At 42.3% G+C, this 19,294-nt stretch overlaps 1 protein-coding gene across 1 annotated transcript in view; it reads right to left on the bottom strand.

The window, feature by feature from the left end:
- Window positions 1-19,294, bottom strand: part of RYR3 (ryanodine receptor 3) — a 548,626-nt gene that overhangs the window by 272,695 nt on the left and 256,637 nt on the right. The window contains exons 11-12 of the mRNA XM_081108039.1: window positions 6,226-6,399; window positions 2,402-2,523 (exon numbers count right to left, since the gene is read on the bottom strand). Of these exons, the coding sequence (XP_080964165.1) occupies window positions 2,402-2,523; window positions 6,226-6,399 (296 nt within the window). The remainder of the gene's footprint in view (window positions 1-2,401; window positions 2,524-6,225; window positions 6,400-19,294) is intronic.

Below are 19,294 nucleotides of genomic sequence, written 5' to 3'. Positions count from 1 at the left end.
AAATTTATTAAAATTCACTGTTTTGTACATTCAAAAGAATAAGTTTTATGATACATAATAAATTATAGCCAAATAAAGCTGTTTAAAAATAATTTTCTCATTGTCAGGCATTTAACTCCTACTTACTTTTTAAAAATAATAGCTTTATTGAAATATAATTCAGATATCATACCATCAAGAGTGTAATTCAAAGGGTTAGTGGTTTTTAGTAAATTTACAGAGTTGTGTAATCATTACCTCAATCAATTTTAGAACTTTTTCATCAGCTCCCCCCTCCCCCCGAATCCCATTAGTAGTCACTCCCCTTGTCTGCGATGACTACACCTTTCTATCTGTTCTGGACATTTATATAAATGGAATCATGTAATATGTGGTTATCTGTGACTGGCTTCTTTCACTTAGCATACTATTTTCAAGGTTCATTCATGTTGTAGTGTCTATTAGTACTCTATTCCTTCTTATGAACAAATCATATTACATTGTAAGGATATAGCGCATTTTATTTATCCATTCATCAGTTGAATGTTTGGGTTGTTTCTACTTTTTGGCCATTATGAATGATGCTGATTTGAACATTTGTGTACAAGTTTTTGTATGGACATATGGGAAATTGTTGAGTGAAATTGCTGGGTCTTAAAGTAACTCTATGTTTAACCTTTTGAGACAATCCAAAGTGGCTATGACATTTTACATTCCCATCAGCAGTATATGAAGGTTCTGATTTCTCTACATCCTGTCCCATACTTCTTATTAACAGTCTTTTTGATTAGAGCCATTCTACTGGGAATAAAGTGTTGTTAACTCTCTGTAGTTTTGATTTGCGTTTTCCTGATGGCTAATGATGTTGAACATCTTTTCATATGCTTATTGTCCATTTGTATATCTTCTTTGGAGAAGTGGCTATTCACATCCTTGGCTCATTTTTAAATTGGTCCGTTTGTCTTTTTAATGTTGAATTGTGAGAGTTCTTTAATCTAGATACAAGTCCCTTATCAGATACATGATTTGCAAATATTCTGTCCCATTATGTGGGTTTTTCCCTCCACTTTCTTGATGGTGCCCTTCACAGCAAAAAAGTTTTTAATTTTGATATACTCCAATTTATTTATTTTTTATTTTGTTGCTTTTGTTTTTTGGGTCATCTTGAAGAAACCACTGCTTAAGCCAAGGTTATGAAAATTTAAGGCTACTAAAAAATACTTTTTGGGGTACCACTCCCAGGTGTTTCATTTAGTAAGTCTGTGGTGAAACTTGAGAACTTGCCAGGTGATGCTGCTGTGCTGGTCCAGGGACAAAAGCCTGTAGGAAACTTCAAAGCAGCCAGACAGAAGGAACCTGAGCCCCAGTATCCAGTCCACTTCCCTTAAAACACCCACCTACCCAATAATATTACCTTAAAGAGAAATGAAAGTTTATCCTGAACTGTAACAGCAGCTTAGCTTACATCCTAGCACACATCCCCTGGATCACAATTGTTTCAACAGGAAGAAAAGTAAAGGTATAATTCCCAACCCTCTCATTTTATGCAATTCACACGTGAAATCTAAACCCTCTTGGCTTTAGAGATATTTGCCTACAAGAGAAGGGTAGCTTGGAACACTGTTTACAATTGAGTGCATGTCTCGTGATAGTTGGTGAACACAATCCACAGAGCCCTGTTTTGGCAGCATTGTTGAGGCTGGGGGATTATAATGCAAGCAGGCGGTTCAGTTACCTCTCCCATTTAAGTCCCAGTCATAGCTGGGTAACACCAGGCTTCCAATACAAATTTACTTGAATGTCAATGATAGCAATGATTCTGAATGATGTAGAAAGCCTTTCTAAATAGCAGCAGGGAGTGGATCTGTGTCTTTTCCTTCCTCTCCTCTTAACACTCTAATACAGTGGTTCTCAACCTTCCTAATGCCACGACCCTTTAATACAGTTCCTCATGTTGCGGTGACCCCCAATGTCATTGTTACAAATTGAACATAATTAAAGCATAGTCATTAACACAAAAACAATATGTAATTATAGATGTGTTTTCCAATGGTCTTAGGTGACCCCTGTGAAAGGGTCATTCGACCCCCAAAGGGGTCGCGACCCACAGGTTGAGAACTGCTGCTCTAATACAAAAGGCCCTTAGAGCACTTCAGTTCTTTCACTGAATTTCCATGAGAAGACCTTGGGTATTCATGACAACCTGAATCACCAATGGGGCTTGGATACTTGTTGGACAAAGAGGGAGGCTAGTAGGAGATCACTTGCATGGGGAATATGTTTCAATCCTAAACTCTCTTTGGTAAAACTCTTTGCTAGTGTTTAATTAGTTTCTAAAAACACTCACAATATTAAAGGAAGGTGGGAGGTGGGATTGGGAGGTCGTAGAGTAGAAACTGAGAAAGGGAAGGAATGCATATACCTTACAAACTGGCTGAATAAGGCTGTTGTGTTCCTGATGATACGAGCAGCCTGGGACTCCTCGCGCTGGCATCTCTGCAGTGTTAATCCGTCATCCATGTGGCCTTCCTGGTGGAGGATGACCTGCAGAGCAAAGCACACCAGGTCCAGGTTACACACTCTCCACAGCTGGGCAGTCCAACATTTCTTGCAGCGTTTCCCTCCACCCTTGTCCTCTTTTTCCCCAACCAAGTTCCCTCAGGTCCATTTTGAAAATGGGACATTAACAAAGTTATTTTGCCCTAGTACTGACAAGAATCGTCCTTGAGGCATGATTCCTTGATGAAAATAAAATTTTATGTGTCACTGTGGTATGAATTATAATAAATTCCTTAGGCCTAGATGGCAAATTTGAAAGGATGAAAAAATATTTTATATATTTCTCTTAAAGTGAACACAAAACCTTACTCTTGGCCACTGAAAGTCATTTTTTAGAGACTTAACCTTCAGAGATAAATTGAGAAAGAAGAAAGACACATTAAAGAAAATCCCTCTGCTAGGATCAGGTTTGCATTTCTCTCCTGAAGGAGAGAGGGGCTGGTAGGGTTGGCTCACTGTTGAACTGGGGAAGTAGCTTAAGGTGGTATCTGCTTCTCAGGGAGGCTTGAGAGACCTGACAGCATAGGCTCTGGTATCAGCAACCCGAGTTCTAGTTCTGCTACTCAATCCATAGCTGTGCGACCTTAGACAAGTTCCTTAACCATTTCCTGCTTCAACTCTACCATCTGCAAATGGACATATCTTAAAGGGGTGTTTGGAAGATTAGATGATTTACATGTAAATCATTTAGTATGTTTCCTAGACTATGAGGTACTCAATGAATGTTTGTTATAAGGGGCAGTATGGTACTGATCTCAGATTGGTTATCTGGAAGCTAAGCATAATTATTGATCACTAATGACACCATGGCAATTTTTGGGTAAGGGTAGCAGCTTTTGGTATGGAGGTCAGTAGTTTGTTTTTTGTTTTTTCCCTAAAAGGGTCAAATATGTGCAGATATTAACTGGGATGGTTTGATTCTAGTTAAAATCAGGATCAAATCTTGATTCAAGGTTCAAGTTCCTGGCATAGTTTCCTCTTGAGTAAGTGAAGGGAGACCATTTGTAGGTCTTGCATGATTTGGAGTGGATAGACTTGTCAGTCTATATGTCAAATAAAAAACACACATATGGCGTTAGAAAATACCTTTAGAATAATGATTTTTGGTCTTTCTCATTCTTTGCACAAAGAAACAACTTATTTTCCTTCCATGTGAAAATCTCTTATGTTTTTTCTTCTGAAACTATGTCCTGATAGAATGAATTCACACAGGAAGTAGAATACTGGCTTGCAAGAGTTCATGATCTCTTTGTGTAAAAATGCTTCACATTCCATCTACATATTATAGCTCCACCATCAGTAAAGGATGCCCCTTTGGAGTCACCATTTCAAAACATTACTTTGCCACAACTTCCCAGCAACTGGTTAACAGCGCTGCATTTGGATTTGACAAAGCATTGCCACTATGTTTACTCTGGCCTCATTCCCAGCTTTCTGGTCCCTACAGACCCAAATCCTTAGGTTTTGCTTGTTCACATAACACATTCCAGCTGACCAGCCAAATAAGAAAGTAATGAGAAATGGGGAGATACAGCTGTTAGCATATTGTTGTTATGTCCCCACAGATCTCTGCAGCCCTGTTCCTAAGGTCCTTCCCCCCCCCCCCCCCCCGGGGGGGAATTCCATAGCCCAATAGCAGAGAGCACAAGCATGAGATATGAATGGGAGAGAGGACACTTCCTTTAAGGTAAGTTACCATTCATGAGGCTTTCCACTGTGTCTGTTCTCCATTGGTTTTCCAAGGTTCCTGTTTTGTGTCATAAAATGCTGAACCCAGAGATGGACATTCTTTGTATTTTTAGAGGGAAATGCCACCTATTCCTCACGAAATGTAAAGGGCTGAGCATTACAACACCATTTAGAAAGCGCTTCAGAAAGGACCTGCCAAAGCCCCCTGCACATTTCAGCAGCTAAGTGGATCTAGGGACTATGGTTCTGGGAGAGAAAGGCAGGGTCAGGCACAGTAATTCCACACCACAATCTGGGGCCTCTCCTAGTTGACAGGGTCCTTTGAGTATGTCACCTCCCAGGCAGAGTTACAGCCAAGACCCACATAGTCCACTCTCTTTAAATGTCACTATTATCTTAGTAGGTATGAAAAATTGTGGAGGCTCTAGGTGATATCATCATACACTGTAGAGGATTTAGTTTCTCTGTTAGGTTGGTAGGGTAGATGATGGATTTTTGGCATTTACTTTAAATGTGCCCTTATTTCTAGGGTATAGTCTTTGTTCCCAGAATAGAGCCCTTTTGGGATTTAATTGAAATTTTAAGGGTATTTTCAAGGGTCATTCCAGCTTGAGGGACCCTGAACCCCAATCTCTGTCTCCCTAGTACTGTCATACTGTCCACTTCGCTGCTTTGCTCTTCTCCCTTACAGCTTCCACTGTCTGTCTGCTGTCGCACCTTCACAGCCCATCCACAGGCATCTCAAGATCCCAGAGGAAATTGCAGGTAAGATTTCAGGTTCACATTTCTACAGTTCCCTCCATTCTGCAATCTTGGCCCCTCAAGTCACAGAAACCTTGGCTGACCTGGTCCCTAACCTGTCTCTCCAGCCCAATGATGCTAGCACACACCCCATTCTTTGGTGCTGCAACTCAGCAAATACACCAGGGGAAGTGGTGACAAAGGTGAGGCTCACCTTAATGCACTTACACTCTATTTGGGATCTTTAGTGCTCATGTCCTGGGTGCTCTGGTAGTTGAAACATTCAAATGGTTCACTTGATTTTGGTTGTGTTTTATCCAGCCTTTATAATTGTTTGCAGAGGAAGGGCTGGGCTCATACAAGCTATTGTGTGGCCTCTTATTTATTCTCTTTTCTATCTCCTCTTCATCATATTATTTTCTCTTTTCTGGATATTTTCCTGGTATGTTTTATTTTATGCAAAAGTAAGCTATTACCTTATGGTTTGCTCCCAACTTCCTCTCTCTTATCATCATCAGCATTCTGGGAAACTAAACTTTTCATTATCTCTACACTGGACTGGGATACCTGAACTAACCTATATAATACCAGAACCTCATCTAGGACTCCTTGACTAACCAATCCCATGTTTTGTAAGGGTTTTCCAAGAAAAAAAATAGCATCATGCCCTTGGCATTTATTTTCTGGTTCCAATCAAAAGAAACTCTCTTATGGCAATTGACTTCCTGGTAAAAAAAAAAAAAAAAAGAAAAGAAAAGATGCTGTGTGTGTCCAAGCCAGTTTCCCATGATAATATTCATGATGGACCACTCAGATCAGGATGCATTCTCTGTGGAGACAACAACATCCCACAATATCTCGCCTCTCTGCATATTGGTTCCTGTGGGCTTATTACCATGCATTTGCCTTTTCTCTGTAGAGATTCTATTTAGTCTCTATATTACAAAAACTGCACAATAACTCAATGATCCACTTAAATGGAGGGAGCAATGATGTGGTTAATCCCCAAACACTGTACCACCAAAAGCCATTTGGTGTAGGTTTTAGAGTCCATTGAACAAGTTCTACCGCTCCTCACATAAGTGCCTGCTGTCTAACTTTCTTTTTGCACCGAAGAAATTAGCCTGTACAATCAGTCACAGAAAGCAACTAAACATACATCATGTTTACCTAATTCTCACAATCACTTCTCTTGCCCAGTAGCTTTCATCTCATAGAAGTGTAAAACAATTCTAAACAGCCTTTCTGACTCCTCACCTTTCTTTTCAGGGGTCCAAGGCGGGATGTCTTGGCATCTTGTGCTTTGTAGGTCACCCACAGACCACTGGCTACGTGCTGGACAAAGCAGACAGAATCTCCATACTTGATTTCTGGAACTCCCATGCCTTCTATATCTCTTTTGTGACTGGAATCTAATTTCTCCTTGATTTCCTATTTCACAGAAAATGAAAAGAAACAAATGCAGGCATGTCTGATTAAACAGAAACACAACACAGAAAACAAATCACCCATGCTGAATTTGTAAGCCAGAGAACTGATTACCAAAATAATCATGATGCTTCTGTCCAAGCCAGGATTTTAGCAGCGCCTGTTTCCCTTATCTGCTGTTAATTGTAAAATCAATGGTTTCAAGTTTTGGCTACTTTAGTGACTAATTTAAGTCCATGGGAAAAGGAGACGGCTGGTCGGTCTCCCTTTGGTTCTGATTTTATATAATTCTCCATTATATTTTCTACTTTTATAGTCCTGACTTATCTTGATAATTAACTATTTTCTGGTCAATTAACTTCCTTTCATCAAGTTTTGTATCTTCCATAATTTTAATGGCTACCATATATAAACGCTTCAGGGACTTTAAAAATATCATTATAGAAGTCAGAAGAGAAAGCAGACTTCTCAAGCATGTGGGGCTACTGCGCACAATTGTCATGCCTGTCACTTATGGCCTTCTCAGTTGTGTGCTGGAGTCATGGTTTCATTCTTCCATAGACACTGTTTCACTAAACTTATGAAAAAAGAGTTAGCATGCACAAGGGGTCCCCTTGGTGACAACCTGAGGTGCCTGTCACAGAATGAGTCTGGAAGTAGACCCATCTATGGTAACTCTGTCCCCTCTTCATCAATCAGAGCCTGCGTGGTTCTACTCTACTTCTGTATTAAAGTACTTATTTGTAAAAGCCATGTGCTTAGGAAGTATTTGGATTTTTTTCCTACAGAAAAAAATGTTGTGTGCTATTCCCTCTGCTTGTGACAACTCAATTCTCATTTTTAGTGATAGAACAAGAGTAACATATATATTGAGCTCTTACCATGGGCAAGGCAGTGTTCCAAAATCTTTACATATATTAACTCTTCATAGCAGCCTCTGTTGTGGCTACAGATATTATCCCATTTTTACAGAAGAGAAAATAAAGGCAAATACTTTGCCCAAGGTCACTCAATAAGTAGTGAAAGGACCAAGATTTAAACCAGGAAGTCCAGCTCCAGAGACTTGCTCTTTCCCACTGCTCTAAACTCCTACTCACCCTACAATACCCTGCTCAGATGCCACCTTCTCTGTAAAGGCAGAGTTAATTCCTCTACTGAGCAATTAGCAACTCTAATTGTAAATGTGCTTATTTAGATGACACTTTCCATTTGCTAGGCTATAAAAGAATCAAGGGCATGGGCCAGATTTAAATTAATTTTAGATTGCTAGTCCAGAGAATCCAGCACCTATCAATTACTTAATAAACATATACTGAGAGAATATATATCTGAGTAACTTCTTCTAATATATATATATATATATATATATATATATATATATATTTAAAATTTATCTTTATTGTTTAAAGTATTATAGATGTCCCCTTTTCCCCCCATTGACATCCCTTCTCCCTGCTCCTGTCCCCTCCCCAGGCCTTCACACTACTATTGCCTGTGTTCAGCGTTATGCATATATGCATATAAGTTCTCTGGATGATCTCTTCTTTCCCACACCCCCTAATATATTTTTCATTTCTGCCCTTCTTTTCCTTCAAACCTTCATAAAAGTAAAATTAGTTATTTTTAACATATTTATAGGATCATTTTGAGCAATGTTAACACTTCACAAGAAATTCTTATTTTAAATGTATGTTGAAACATTGGCTGGATTGTTAAATATGACCTCTTTCTCAACACAAAGATTTCCAAAGAAACTTATTTTGATTTTATTCCTGCTTTCCAATAAAAAAGCTAATGGGAAAATAGAATTTGATATATTAGGATTTCTTTATAGGCAAGTGGTTAAGAGTACATTTATTCTAAATAAAAATAACAAAACAGTGAATACTTGAGTTCCACTTCAGAAATACCCATAATTCTGAAGCTACTCAGGCCAGTGAAAGATTTAAGTATGTCAAGTTTTCATCTCCAGCCTGTTCTGTAACCATAGGCAGTGCAGCAAAATAAAAATAATGCATACCACAACAGGTAAATGTAAATTATTACACTGATCTCAAAGAGCTCACAGTTAAAACAGTAGATGCTCCCAAACTGTCCAGGATGATGGACTTTTCATTTCTTTTTCACTTTTCATTTATTTAAATATGATTTTGCCAAACAAAAAAAAATCTAGGATTTTTTTCTAGAGTCTCTGAAATAAATGGATCATTATTATATAGAGAATGGAGTGTCTCACTGTGTCTTTGCTTTTACAAAATAGCATTAACTCCCCAAATTTTATGACAGTCACTGCAGTGGCTGCTTCTAATTTAAAAGAACAGGAGCAACAACAACAAAATCTAACACATACAGATAAACCAACAATAAAGCCTACTCAACCAAAACCTAAACAGCAGTGACATATCATTAAGGCAAGGGAGTAGTCCACAATAGAGAGAAGCCTGGTTTGGTGGACAGCAGGCTGGGCATCTTCTTCTGACTGGAGCACAAGATAATGCTCCCTTCTCTGTTATCACCTGAATATGCCTCAGATGTACTCTTCTCCTGGAAATGGAACCTTCCCAAAGGAGAGGGCTAATCCAATCACTCTCTTTCAATAACTCCCTAGTGCCTACAGAATTCTCATTTTTACTTTATATATCATATGCTTTAATTGAATTGGCCTATGGTGCTTTGATAAGTGAAGTGTTCCATTCCACTGGATCTTTATTGACATGACTAGAGGCCTGGTGCACAAAAATTTGTGCACTCGGGGGGTCCCTCAGTTCGGACTGTGCCCTCTCACAGTCTGGGACCCCTCAGGGGATGACCACCTGCTGTCTTAGGCCCGCTTTCCGGGGGATTGGGCCTAAGCTGGCAGTCAGACATCCCTCTGGCAGCCTGGGAGCCCTTGGAGGATGTCCACTTGCCAGCGGGGAGCAGGCCTAAGCTGCAGTCAGACATCCTTAGTGCTGCTGAGGAGGCAGGAGAGGCTCCCGCCACCACTGCTGTTCTTGCAGCCATCAGCCTGGCTTGTGGCTGAGCAGAGCTCCCCCTGTGGGAGCACACTGACCACCAGGGGGCAGCTCCTGCATTGAGCATCTCCCCACTGGTGGTCAGTGTGTGTCACAGAGACCAGTCATTCCCAGTCGTTCTGCTGTTAGGGTCAATTTGCATATTACCCTTTTATTATATAGGATAGAGGCCTGGTGCACAGGTAGGGGCCAGCTGGTTTGCCCTGAAGGGTGTCCTGGATCAGGGTAGGGGGTCCCTACTGGGGTGCCTGGCCAGCCTGGGTGAGGGGCTGAGGGCCATTTTCATGCTGGCCACACCCCCTTCAGGGTGGGAGTCCCCACTGGGGTGCCTGACCAGCGTAGGTGAGGGGCTTATGACTGTTTGCAGGCTGGCCACGCTCCCAGTGGGGACCCTCACCCCATGGGGGTGTGCCCAGCCTGGGTGAGGGGCTTAGGGCTGTTTTCAGGCTTCCCACAGCCCCTTCAGGGTGGGGTTGTTCTGCTGGGGTGCCTGGCCAGCCTGCATGAGTGGCTGATGGCTGTTTTCAGGCTGGCCATGCCCCCTGGCAACCCAAGCTCCCAGCCTCTCGTTTCTTTCTTTTTTTTTTCCCCAGTGGGCAGCTGGAAGCAGGTATTTGGGATTTATTCATCTTCTGTAATTGAAACTTTGTAGCCTTTAGTGGAGTCCAGGGCTGGCCAGGGCAGGTGGGAAGCTTGGCTTCCTCCATCACTGGGGGGCAACCCAAGCCTCCTGCTCACTCCAGCTCCGTGGCTGCCGCCACCTTAGTTGGGTTAATTTGCATACTCACTCCTGATTGGCTGGTGGTTGTGGCTTGAGCGTAGCGGAGGGACAGTTAATTTGCATGTTTCACTTTTCTTATATAGGACTAGAGGCCCAGTGCACAAAAATTTGTGCACTTGTGGGGGGCGTCCCTCAGCCCCGGCCAATGCCCTCTTGCAGTCTGGGACCCCTCGGAGGATGTCCACCTGCTGGCTTAGGCCCACTCCCTGGGGGATCGGGCCCAAGTTGGTAGTCAGACATCCCTCTGGCAGCCTGGCAGCCCTCGGGGGATGTCCACTTACCAGCAGGGAGCAGACCTAAGCTGCAGTCAGACATCCTTAGTGCTGCTGAGGAGGCAGGAGAGGCTCCCACCACCACCGCTGTGCTGGCAGCAGCCATCAGCCTTGCTTGTGGCTGAGCAGAGCTCCCCCTGTGGGAGCGCACTGACCACCAGGGGGCAGCTCCTGCATTGAGCATCTGCAGTGTGTAATAGTGACCATTCCCAGTCGTTCTGCTGTTAGGGTCCATTTGCATATTACCCTTTTATTATATAGGATAGAGGCCTGGTGCACAGGTGGGGGCTGGCTGCTTTGCCCTGAAGGGTGTCCCGGATCAGGCTGGGGGTCCTGCTGGGGTGCCTGGCCAGCTTGGGTGAGGGGCTGATGGCTGTTTGCAGCTGGTCACACCCTCTTCAGGGTAGGGGTCCCCACTGGGGTGCCTGGCCAGTCTGGGTGAGGGGCTGAGGGCCATTTTCAGGCTGGCCAAGCCCCTCCAGCGACGGAAGCTCCCAGCCTCTGCTATTTTTCTTTTTCTTTTTTTTCTGGTATTTATTTACCTTCTATAATTGAAACTTTGTTGCTTTGAGAGGAGCTCTAAGCTGGCCAGGGTGGGTGGAAGGGAAGCCTCCTGCTCGCTGCAGCTCCGTGGCCACAGTCGGCTGAAAGCAGGTATCTAGGGTTTATTTACCTTCTATAATTGAAACTCTGTTGCTTTGAGTGGAGCTCAGAGCTGCCGTGGCAGCTTGGCTTCCTCCATCATTGGGGCAACCAAGCCTCCTGCTTGCTCCAGCTTCGTGGCTGATGGCCGCCATCTTGGTTGGGTTAATTTGCATATAGTCACTCTGTTTGGCTGGTGGGCATGTCTTAAGGTGTAGCGAAGGTATGGCCAATTTGCATGTTTGTCTTTTATTAGTGTAGATAATTTCTGTTTGGAACTCCCATGCTTCCCTTCTGCATCTTCACATCTTATCCATCAAGCCTTTCCCAGATCCTTTAGATTTTCTTTGATCTTATGGCACCTGTCTTGGGGCTCTTTAACATCTTCTGCAATATGAACCCTTTGCTGGTACACTTCCTGTTCCCTGCCACGTTGAAAACTCCCCAAGGGCAAGACTGGGATTTGCTTGTCTTTACTTTTCACACAATACTCTGCTTAAAATATGTTGCAAATAATTTGTTTTTGTTTTCTTGGTCTATGGGCATCAATATGTCTATCTGTTTATCTGCACAATCTTTCCTGTGTTAGATTCCAAGAAGGAACAGGTTACTTATTCTAATGTGTGTTGAAGGATAAGAATAATCATTATCCCTACTTTCAATGAGAGCTTACTAAGGAAATGCTTATGACCACATTATGATTATCACATAAATATTTGGTTTAGATGACTAGGTTGCTGCTCTCCAGATTGATTTAAGCTTTCTAGGATACGAAAAAGAACTGGAATGAGTGTTTGTCTAGTGCCTACTTTGAATAAAGTATTTTTCTAAGCACTTCACAGTGACATCATCATCAAGTGAATTTACCAAGGACCCACTAAGTAGTATTTATTATATATGACACTTTAAGAACACTTTTACTAAACCTTTCAATGGCCCTGTTGTTTTTATGTCTCCCACTTTATAGATGATGAAACTGAGGGTTGCAGAGTTTGAACAAGTTGCTGGTAAGTAGTCAAACAGAATTCAAAAGCAAGTGTAAATCCAAAGCCCATTTGTCAGTTGAGCATACTTTTTTGAATGATTACCATTATCATAGATACATATCAGTTACGTTAATGTTTTAGTTGTTTGAAGGTTATGATAAAGAATAAGTTGAAAATATATGCTATTATTTTATGAAAAATGGCTTTGGGTTTGTATAAACTTTAGGAGTTGTATATACAAATTTATAATGACAACTAGAGGTCTGGTGCATGAATTCATGCATGGGTGGGGTCCAGCTGGCCCACCCCAATAGAGGCCAACTGGGGCTAGGCTGGCCAGGGAGAGGGAACACGGAAGGTTGGCCAGCTGGCCCCGCCCCCGATCAGCCTGGTTGGCCAGCCGCAGTGCGCGTGATAGTGACTGGTTGTTCTGGTCACTTGGCTCTTATATATGACTTTTACTAGTATATATATATTTTTTTACCTAATAATAGACAAACATGTAAATTGACCGTATCTTCACTACGCTAACCAGCCAATCAGGAGAGTATGCAAATTAACCCAACAAAGATGGCAGTTAATTTGCATACGTAGGCTTCAAGCAGCAAAGTGAAGCCTGATGGCCCCAGGGGAGCGAAGCCTGATGACCCTGGGGCCGGCAGAGCGAAGCCTGACGGCCCCCGGGCTGGAGCAGCAAAGCCTGATGGCTCCAGGGCCGGCTCCAGCCAGAGCCCGGCCAGAGTGAAGGTCTGGGTCCCAGGTGCCAGAGGCAAACCGGTGCCAGTAGCCAAGAGAAGGGAAGGCCTATTGCACAAATCTCTTCGTGCAACAGGCCTCTAAAATATATATATATATATATATATATATATATATATATATATATATATATAGATAGATAGATAGATAGATAGATTAGATATAGATATAGATATAGATATAGATATAGATATAGATATAGATATATATATATATATGATAGATAAGGTGATATGGTTTATATTCAAGGTCTAATAGGTGGTTGGAAGAAAGAAAACTCAGACTGCCTAGGCAGTTATAGATGATTTTATTCAAGATTGACACTTTATGTGATGTGAGCTCAGCCAGGAGAGAGAGGAGAGAAGGGATATGGAAGGATATGGCATTCTATGAAGATGGAGAATAACATAGTGAGTAAGAAGAAGGTGGGAATCTTGAAAGAGACCTGAACAAGGACTATGAACTTTATACTATAGGTTCATGTTTCTCAATGTCAACAAAGTTTCTGTGGGAAAAGAGGACACTGGACAAATAAGATATATTCTTTTAGAAGTCAAAGGGAACATTAGGATAGTATAATATGAAGTCTTATGAGTCCTACAGTAAAAAGCAAACAACAACAAAAAGATCCAAAAAAACCCTGCTGATGTCTATTTAAGGTAGCATTAAATTTTATTGTCATAGAATTATTGCTTGGAATACCTTTCTGGAAGAGCCAGTGTAGGTAATAAAATTTACTGAGGATTTTAAGCAGGGGGATAACACAAGGGTTGCATCTTAGAATAACTGTTCCAGCAGCTGTGTAAATGATGGATTGAAGAGGAACAAGGCTAGAGGTGAGTGAGTTGTCAGCTATGGCATTAGGATAGAGCCTGAGATCTTGAACAGAGAAAATCCTAATTCATCTGTATTAATTAGGGTAAAATTTGTTGTTATTTGACACAGTTAAGCCATTTGCATCCACAGAGGGCAACAGAGTTCCTTTCAAACAGTCTAAGCCAGGGGTCCTCAAACTATGGCCCGCGGGCCACATGCAAATACAAATATTGTATTTGTTCCCATTTTGGGTTTTTTTTTACTTCAAAATAAGATATGTGCAGTGTGCATAGTAATTTGTTCATAGTTTTTTTTTTAAACTATAATCCGGCCCTCCAATGGTCTAAGGGACAGTGAACTGGCCCCCTGTTTAAAAAGTTTGAGGACCCCTGGTCTAAGCACTCAAAATGTTTCAAAAGAAGAGTAGATATGGGAAGATGGGGCCTATTCATGGGTGCTGGATTAAGCCATCAAGAAAGCCTTGATTAGCCCACTCTTTCCAAGATGTCTCTGGAGATACTTGAGAAATCACCTTTGGATTCATTTCTCCACCAGTACAGTCCTTTTCTGAATTTCTGAAGTTCAAATGAATTTAAAAAGACACTACTAGAGCCTGGCTGGCTTCAGAGCCTCTGCTGGTTGGCTGACAAGGGAGGGCCTCTGCATGCAGAAGGAGTGGATGTGTCTGCCTCGTTCATGAAGGTGCAATGAGTGGAAGTCATTGTGTTGAGCTCCTTCCTCCATCTTTGCAAATCAATCCCTCCTGTCCCTGTCAGGTAGGCAGCACTATTGATGTTTCATGCACAAGGAGACTGACTCCCAGGTCATCTTCCTGGCCTCGTCGAATCCTCACAACAATCCTCCAAGGCACAGTTCTTCACCCCCATTTTTTTTAGGGAGGAACATGAAGGCTGAACAGCAAATGGCAGAACCAAAATTCAAGGCCAGGTTTCTCCCACCTCAAAGCCCATGGTTTTCCTGCTTATTTGGTCCACTTTGAACAGTAAAAACTGGGGAAAGCATCAGTTTAAAATAAAAAAATTTTTTTTTGGTAGATTTATTTACAATAAATGTCAGGCAGTGATGCTGTCTCTAGAGGTTTGGATCTTAAGGTAAATTTTCTCCTCTCCTCCTCCCTCGTTTGTTCCATACCCTCTCTCCCCCCAGCTGACAGGGTGGTGAGGAAACGGAGCATGCCAGGAACCTGGCACAAGGGCACTACTTCAGCATGAACCTTTCCATTGAGGGAGGGACCATGAGCCCAGCTGCCATTTGTTTTGGGCCACAGAGGTTAAAGGGCACCTGAGGGTCCAGTATGCAGGGATGCTTTGCACACCCAGCAGAGAGAGCGGTGAGTGGTAGGGAAGAAGACAGTGCTTAGCACATAGTAGATATTTGCTAAATGGTGACTAAAGAGAATTTCAGATTTTTATACACTGAGGGAAAATGTCCTCTAATGAAGAACAGTGATAACTCTATGCATTTATGCAACAAAACAGGCACAATTTGAGGTTCTATCTCAATCATTTATTCAAGATTTGCTTGAACATTAATTTGCTCTTCTCTGAAATGAATTCAGTGTGGTAAACTGATGCTGAGACATGACATTTAAATAGACAGTGCTGCCATGTCAGAGCAAATATTAAATCACGTTATCTGACAGTCCCTGGGGAACAGCCTTGCAATGTTGAGAGCATGGAAAGATGATGTGAAATCAAATTCATAGAAATGTGACTTAGATGTTCAAAATAACAAATCTCTCTCCTTCAATGATTGTAAAGAGTGTTATGACCCAAAATGATTGCACCATGATGACAGAATCCTTTTATGAAGATGGCAGGGGTTAGAATAAAATGGATTTCACTCTGTTTTAATGTGTGATCATATTCATCTGTCCCTTCACCAAGCTATTTTCTAACATACATGCTCCACACTGTGCTGGGAGCCGAGATTTGAACTAAGGGGGAGGTATGTGTGGTCTTGTCATCCAGGGCTCCTGGTTGACAAGCCAGTAGTGATGACTGTAATGGAATCAGGAACAGGGCCCACTGGAGGACAAGGGAGAGCTTTGCTCCTGTAAAGGCATCTGACACTCACCTGGAAGGATGAGGAGTTCACTCATGAAAGCATGTGGAGGGGTACAAAGCATTTTAGGTATAGGTTTGGTGGTGAGAAATAAACAGCATGTTTGAAGACTGACAGATGTTTAGTATGATAAAGTTCAAGGCAATGGTGAGTGAGTGACAACAGGCATGATGGAAGGGTGGGCAGGGGTCTGATCTTAAACTTTTATGACAGGCTTCAAATGAGGTGCAACTTGGTTAAGATCTCACACATGATACATGAGGGTCAAGGCTAGATCTAGGCGGCCTGGAGGCCATGCTCTATCTTCTCCCACACCCCTTCCAGATTACAGGAATAACGTTTGATGCTGCAGTTTGGAGGCAACAATACATCCCAGACTTCTGGTCTGATTTGGATCATCCCAGACATGGACAGGGGAAAAAAACATTGAGCAGAATCATATTCTGCTCATTATTCTGTACAGGGTGGGGCAAAAGTAGGGCTACAGTTGTGAGTATGTGAAACAGTTTATTCTTGTATTATTGTTTTATTAATTATTGTATTATTTTCCATACAAACAACTCTAAACCTACTTTGCCTCGCCCTGTATGTTCACATAGCTTGCTCAAAGACCTCAGTTTGAGTCTGTCTGAGCCAGGCCATGCCAATGACTAGCAGCTGCTTGGTCTGATCACCTTCCACTAAGGCTTAGCCACACCCCTGTTCAAGATTCACAGGGGCACCTGCCATCTTTCTCATGAGAGCAGCTTGCTAAGCATGGTAACACACTTGCAGCTGTTCCAAAGCCCTCAACAGGAAGCATGGAGTGGGAAGCACATCGTTGTCAAATGACTCACAGCCCAGATAACCTAGTGTCATCCCAGAACACATGAGCCCAAACAGTGCTCCTCTGGGAGTGTCTTTTCTGTCTTCTAGATTCTCCAACATACAGAGAGGATCAGAAGAATGCCCTACCCAACCCTCTTAACAAAGGCAACAATGCACCCTAGCTCTACCTCCCAGCCTGTCCAATGAGTGCCCCCAACCCCTGAGCCACCCCCCGAGCCTGAAGAGCCTAAAGCACTCTCTCATCGTCTCTATCACATAACACCTGGAATAGGCAGATGCTGGCAAGATGGCTCAATACCCTCACACCACTGAAAAATAAGACCACAGTTCTTTCTGTGGGGGACCATGACTACTCCCCAGTGAGAGGAAGCATGCTGGAGAGCCCACGTACAGAGGAGAGCCTGCACTGAGTGAAGTAAGACACATTCACTAAGGAGGAAGCTGGAGGCCCAGAGAAACCAAGGCATTGCTGGCACTCTTCCCCAGGAGCTCTCTGGATTGTACAAGGCAGAACTCTGTGCTCCCACACATTCTCTCTCTTTGTGTAGCTGCACAGTTAATGTCATACTCACACCATGTCCCAAGGAAGCCCTGATCGCCTGTGAGAACACAGCCATATCTTGGCCTGCACAGAGTGTAGGCCATTTTAATGTCAGTTCCTTTCAAATTAGAAGGAAGGTAGCTGGGCTGAATACTGTTGCACTGAGAGTTATTTAAAACCTCTAACACAGTAACTTCAACAAAATACAGCCACACTACCAAGCATAGGACGATGTGACTTTTACATCCAGCTCTGCTATGCTGGCAGTCCCCAAGGTGCCTCAGTGACGTTCAGCCATTAGCTGCTTATCTCCATGTGCATAGGAATGAAGGGACTTGGGACAATAGTCAGTGAGCCTTCTGAGGGTAGAATGTGTTCACAGGCCAGAGTGGTGCCAAGTGGAAGGAGCATTATAAGGACTTTCTATGGTGCTCTGAGCTTTTCTGGCTTTCCCTCCAGACCAGGGCATAGCACTGAGCCATACTCCACAAGGTTGCCCAAGAAAGGAGTGAATGCAGAGTCCCCTTGAAACAGGATCTTGCCAGCTGCCTGGAAGGCCCCCAGACTCATCTGCTGTCAAAGAGGGGCCCTTTCTGAAATGGTAAAGTTCAGTGTCAGCACATCTACAGTGGGCTGAGGAGGCTGGGGTAGAGGGTTCAAATAAGAAAAAAAGCCAAGCAGCCATTCTTAGAAAGGCATTTACTTGGACATCAGCCATGATGAGTCATTTCTTATTTTCTAATCCCCCAGCCTCCCTTTACCCACTCTCACCCCAGACCTGACACCCATGTCCCAGTTGTGTCCTAGGGGAGAATGTGATCTTGTTTATCTCTGTTCTTAGGACTTTTCCATTGCTTTGTTTCAGTGATTTTTTAAAGCAAACTTTACTACCCTAAACCACTTCCTGGAGGCCAAAATGTTTTACCATATATATGTGTCTATCTATCTATCTATGATATATATATATATATATGGTGTATATATATATGATATATATATGGTGTATATATATATGATATATATAGATGATATATATATAGATTACATATATATAGGATATATATATCTACATCTATATCTGTATATATATATTTAAAATCCTCTTGTGCTGGGAATCTTTAAATAAATAAACAAAAGTGAGAGCAGCATGAAAGAGATGTGCCCAGAAAACCAGAATGAAGTCAAGGAACCAACACACCATTGAAAGAGAGGCAGAAAATGAAGGTAATGTTGGTGGGGAATTTAGGGCAGGAAGCTCACATCTTGAAATATTTGAAATATGGTATGGAAAAAGCCTAACTTTGATATAGGTCAATTTTGGGGAGAAAAACCTATATGTATGCTAAAGAGGTTTGCTGCCTAAAAAGACTATAGGACTGTGGAAAAAGGAAAACAAGTCTGAGGCCCCTGCTAAAAAATGGGTAGTGCTGAAAGCCTGTCCTCCTCTGATTCATTAGGAGGCAGAGATGCCCCATAGAAAACTGGGCTGTCAGCTTCAAGCTGAGTCCTACACGAACAGAATAATCAATAACCCTTTTCTAAAATCATGCTGAGAACACAATTCAAGATTTGTTTCCAGAAAAGAGCAAGGAGGAATGAAACTAGAGTGAAGCTCACCAAGGAGATGTTGAGCTATCCTCTCACGAGGAGCAGACTCCCTGATAAAATGCATACGTCCATGCACAGCCTTTCTTATGCTTGGATGATCTTTCCAGAACAATCATAAAGCAACCAAACATCCCACTGTCCATCAGAAGTTAGCTTAGCCTGCCATTCTGACCATCCAACTAGATCCTCTGAGTTATGAGGAATCAAAACATGGCTGAACATTCAAGGTAGAAGTTAAAAAATAGTTCTCCATAAACATGTCAAATGGCAAAAGCTACATGTTTGGGGTTAAACTAACTAACACAAGGTCCACTTTTAATGAAGGTTGGGGATGAATAGGTGAGAGCTAAGAAATATGGAGAGAAGAGATGACCTAGGAAAAGGATGAGAAAGGTATGGATAACTTGGTACAATGCAAATAACTGTAAGAAGATGCCATGTCCACTGTCGAATTTCAGAGGGAAGACAGGTGTGGTTAGGTGGGTAGCTGGGAAGAGATCAAACAAAGAACTTATATACATATATGCATAACCCATGGACACAGACAATAGTGTGGAGAAGGCATGGGT

The sequence above is a fragment of the Myotis nattereri genome (genome assembly GCF_964212035.1).
Source record: "Myotis nattereri genome assembly, chromosome: 1".
NCBI lineage: Eukaryota > Metazoa > Chordata > Mammalia > Chiroptera > Vespertilionidae > Myotis > Myotis nattereri.
This window is presented reverse-complemented; position numbering and strand designations above follow the sequence as displayed.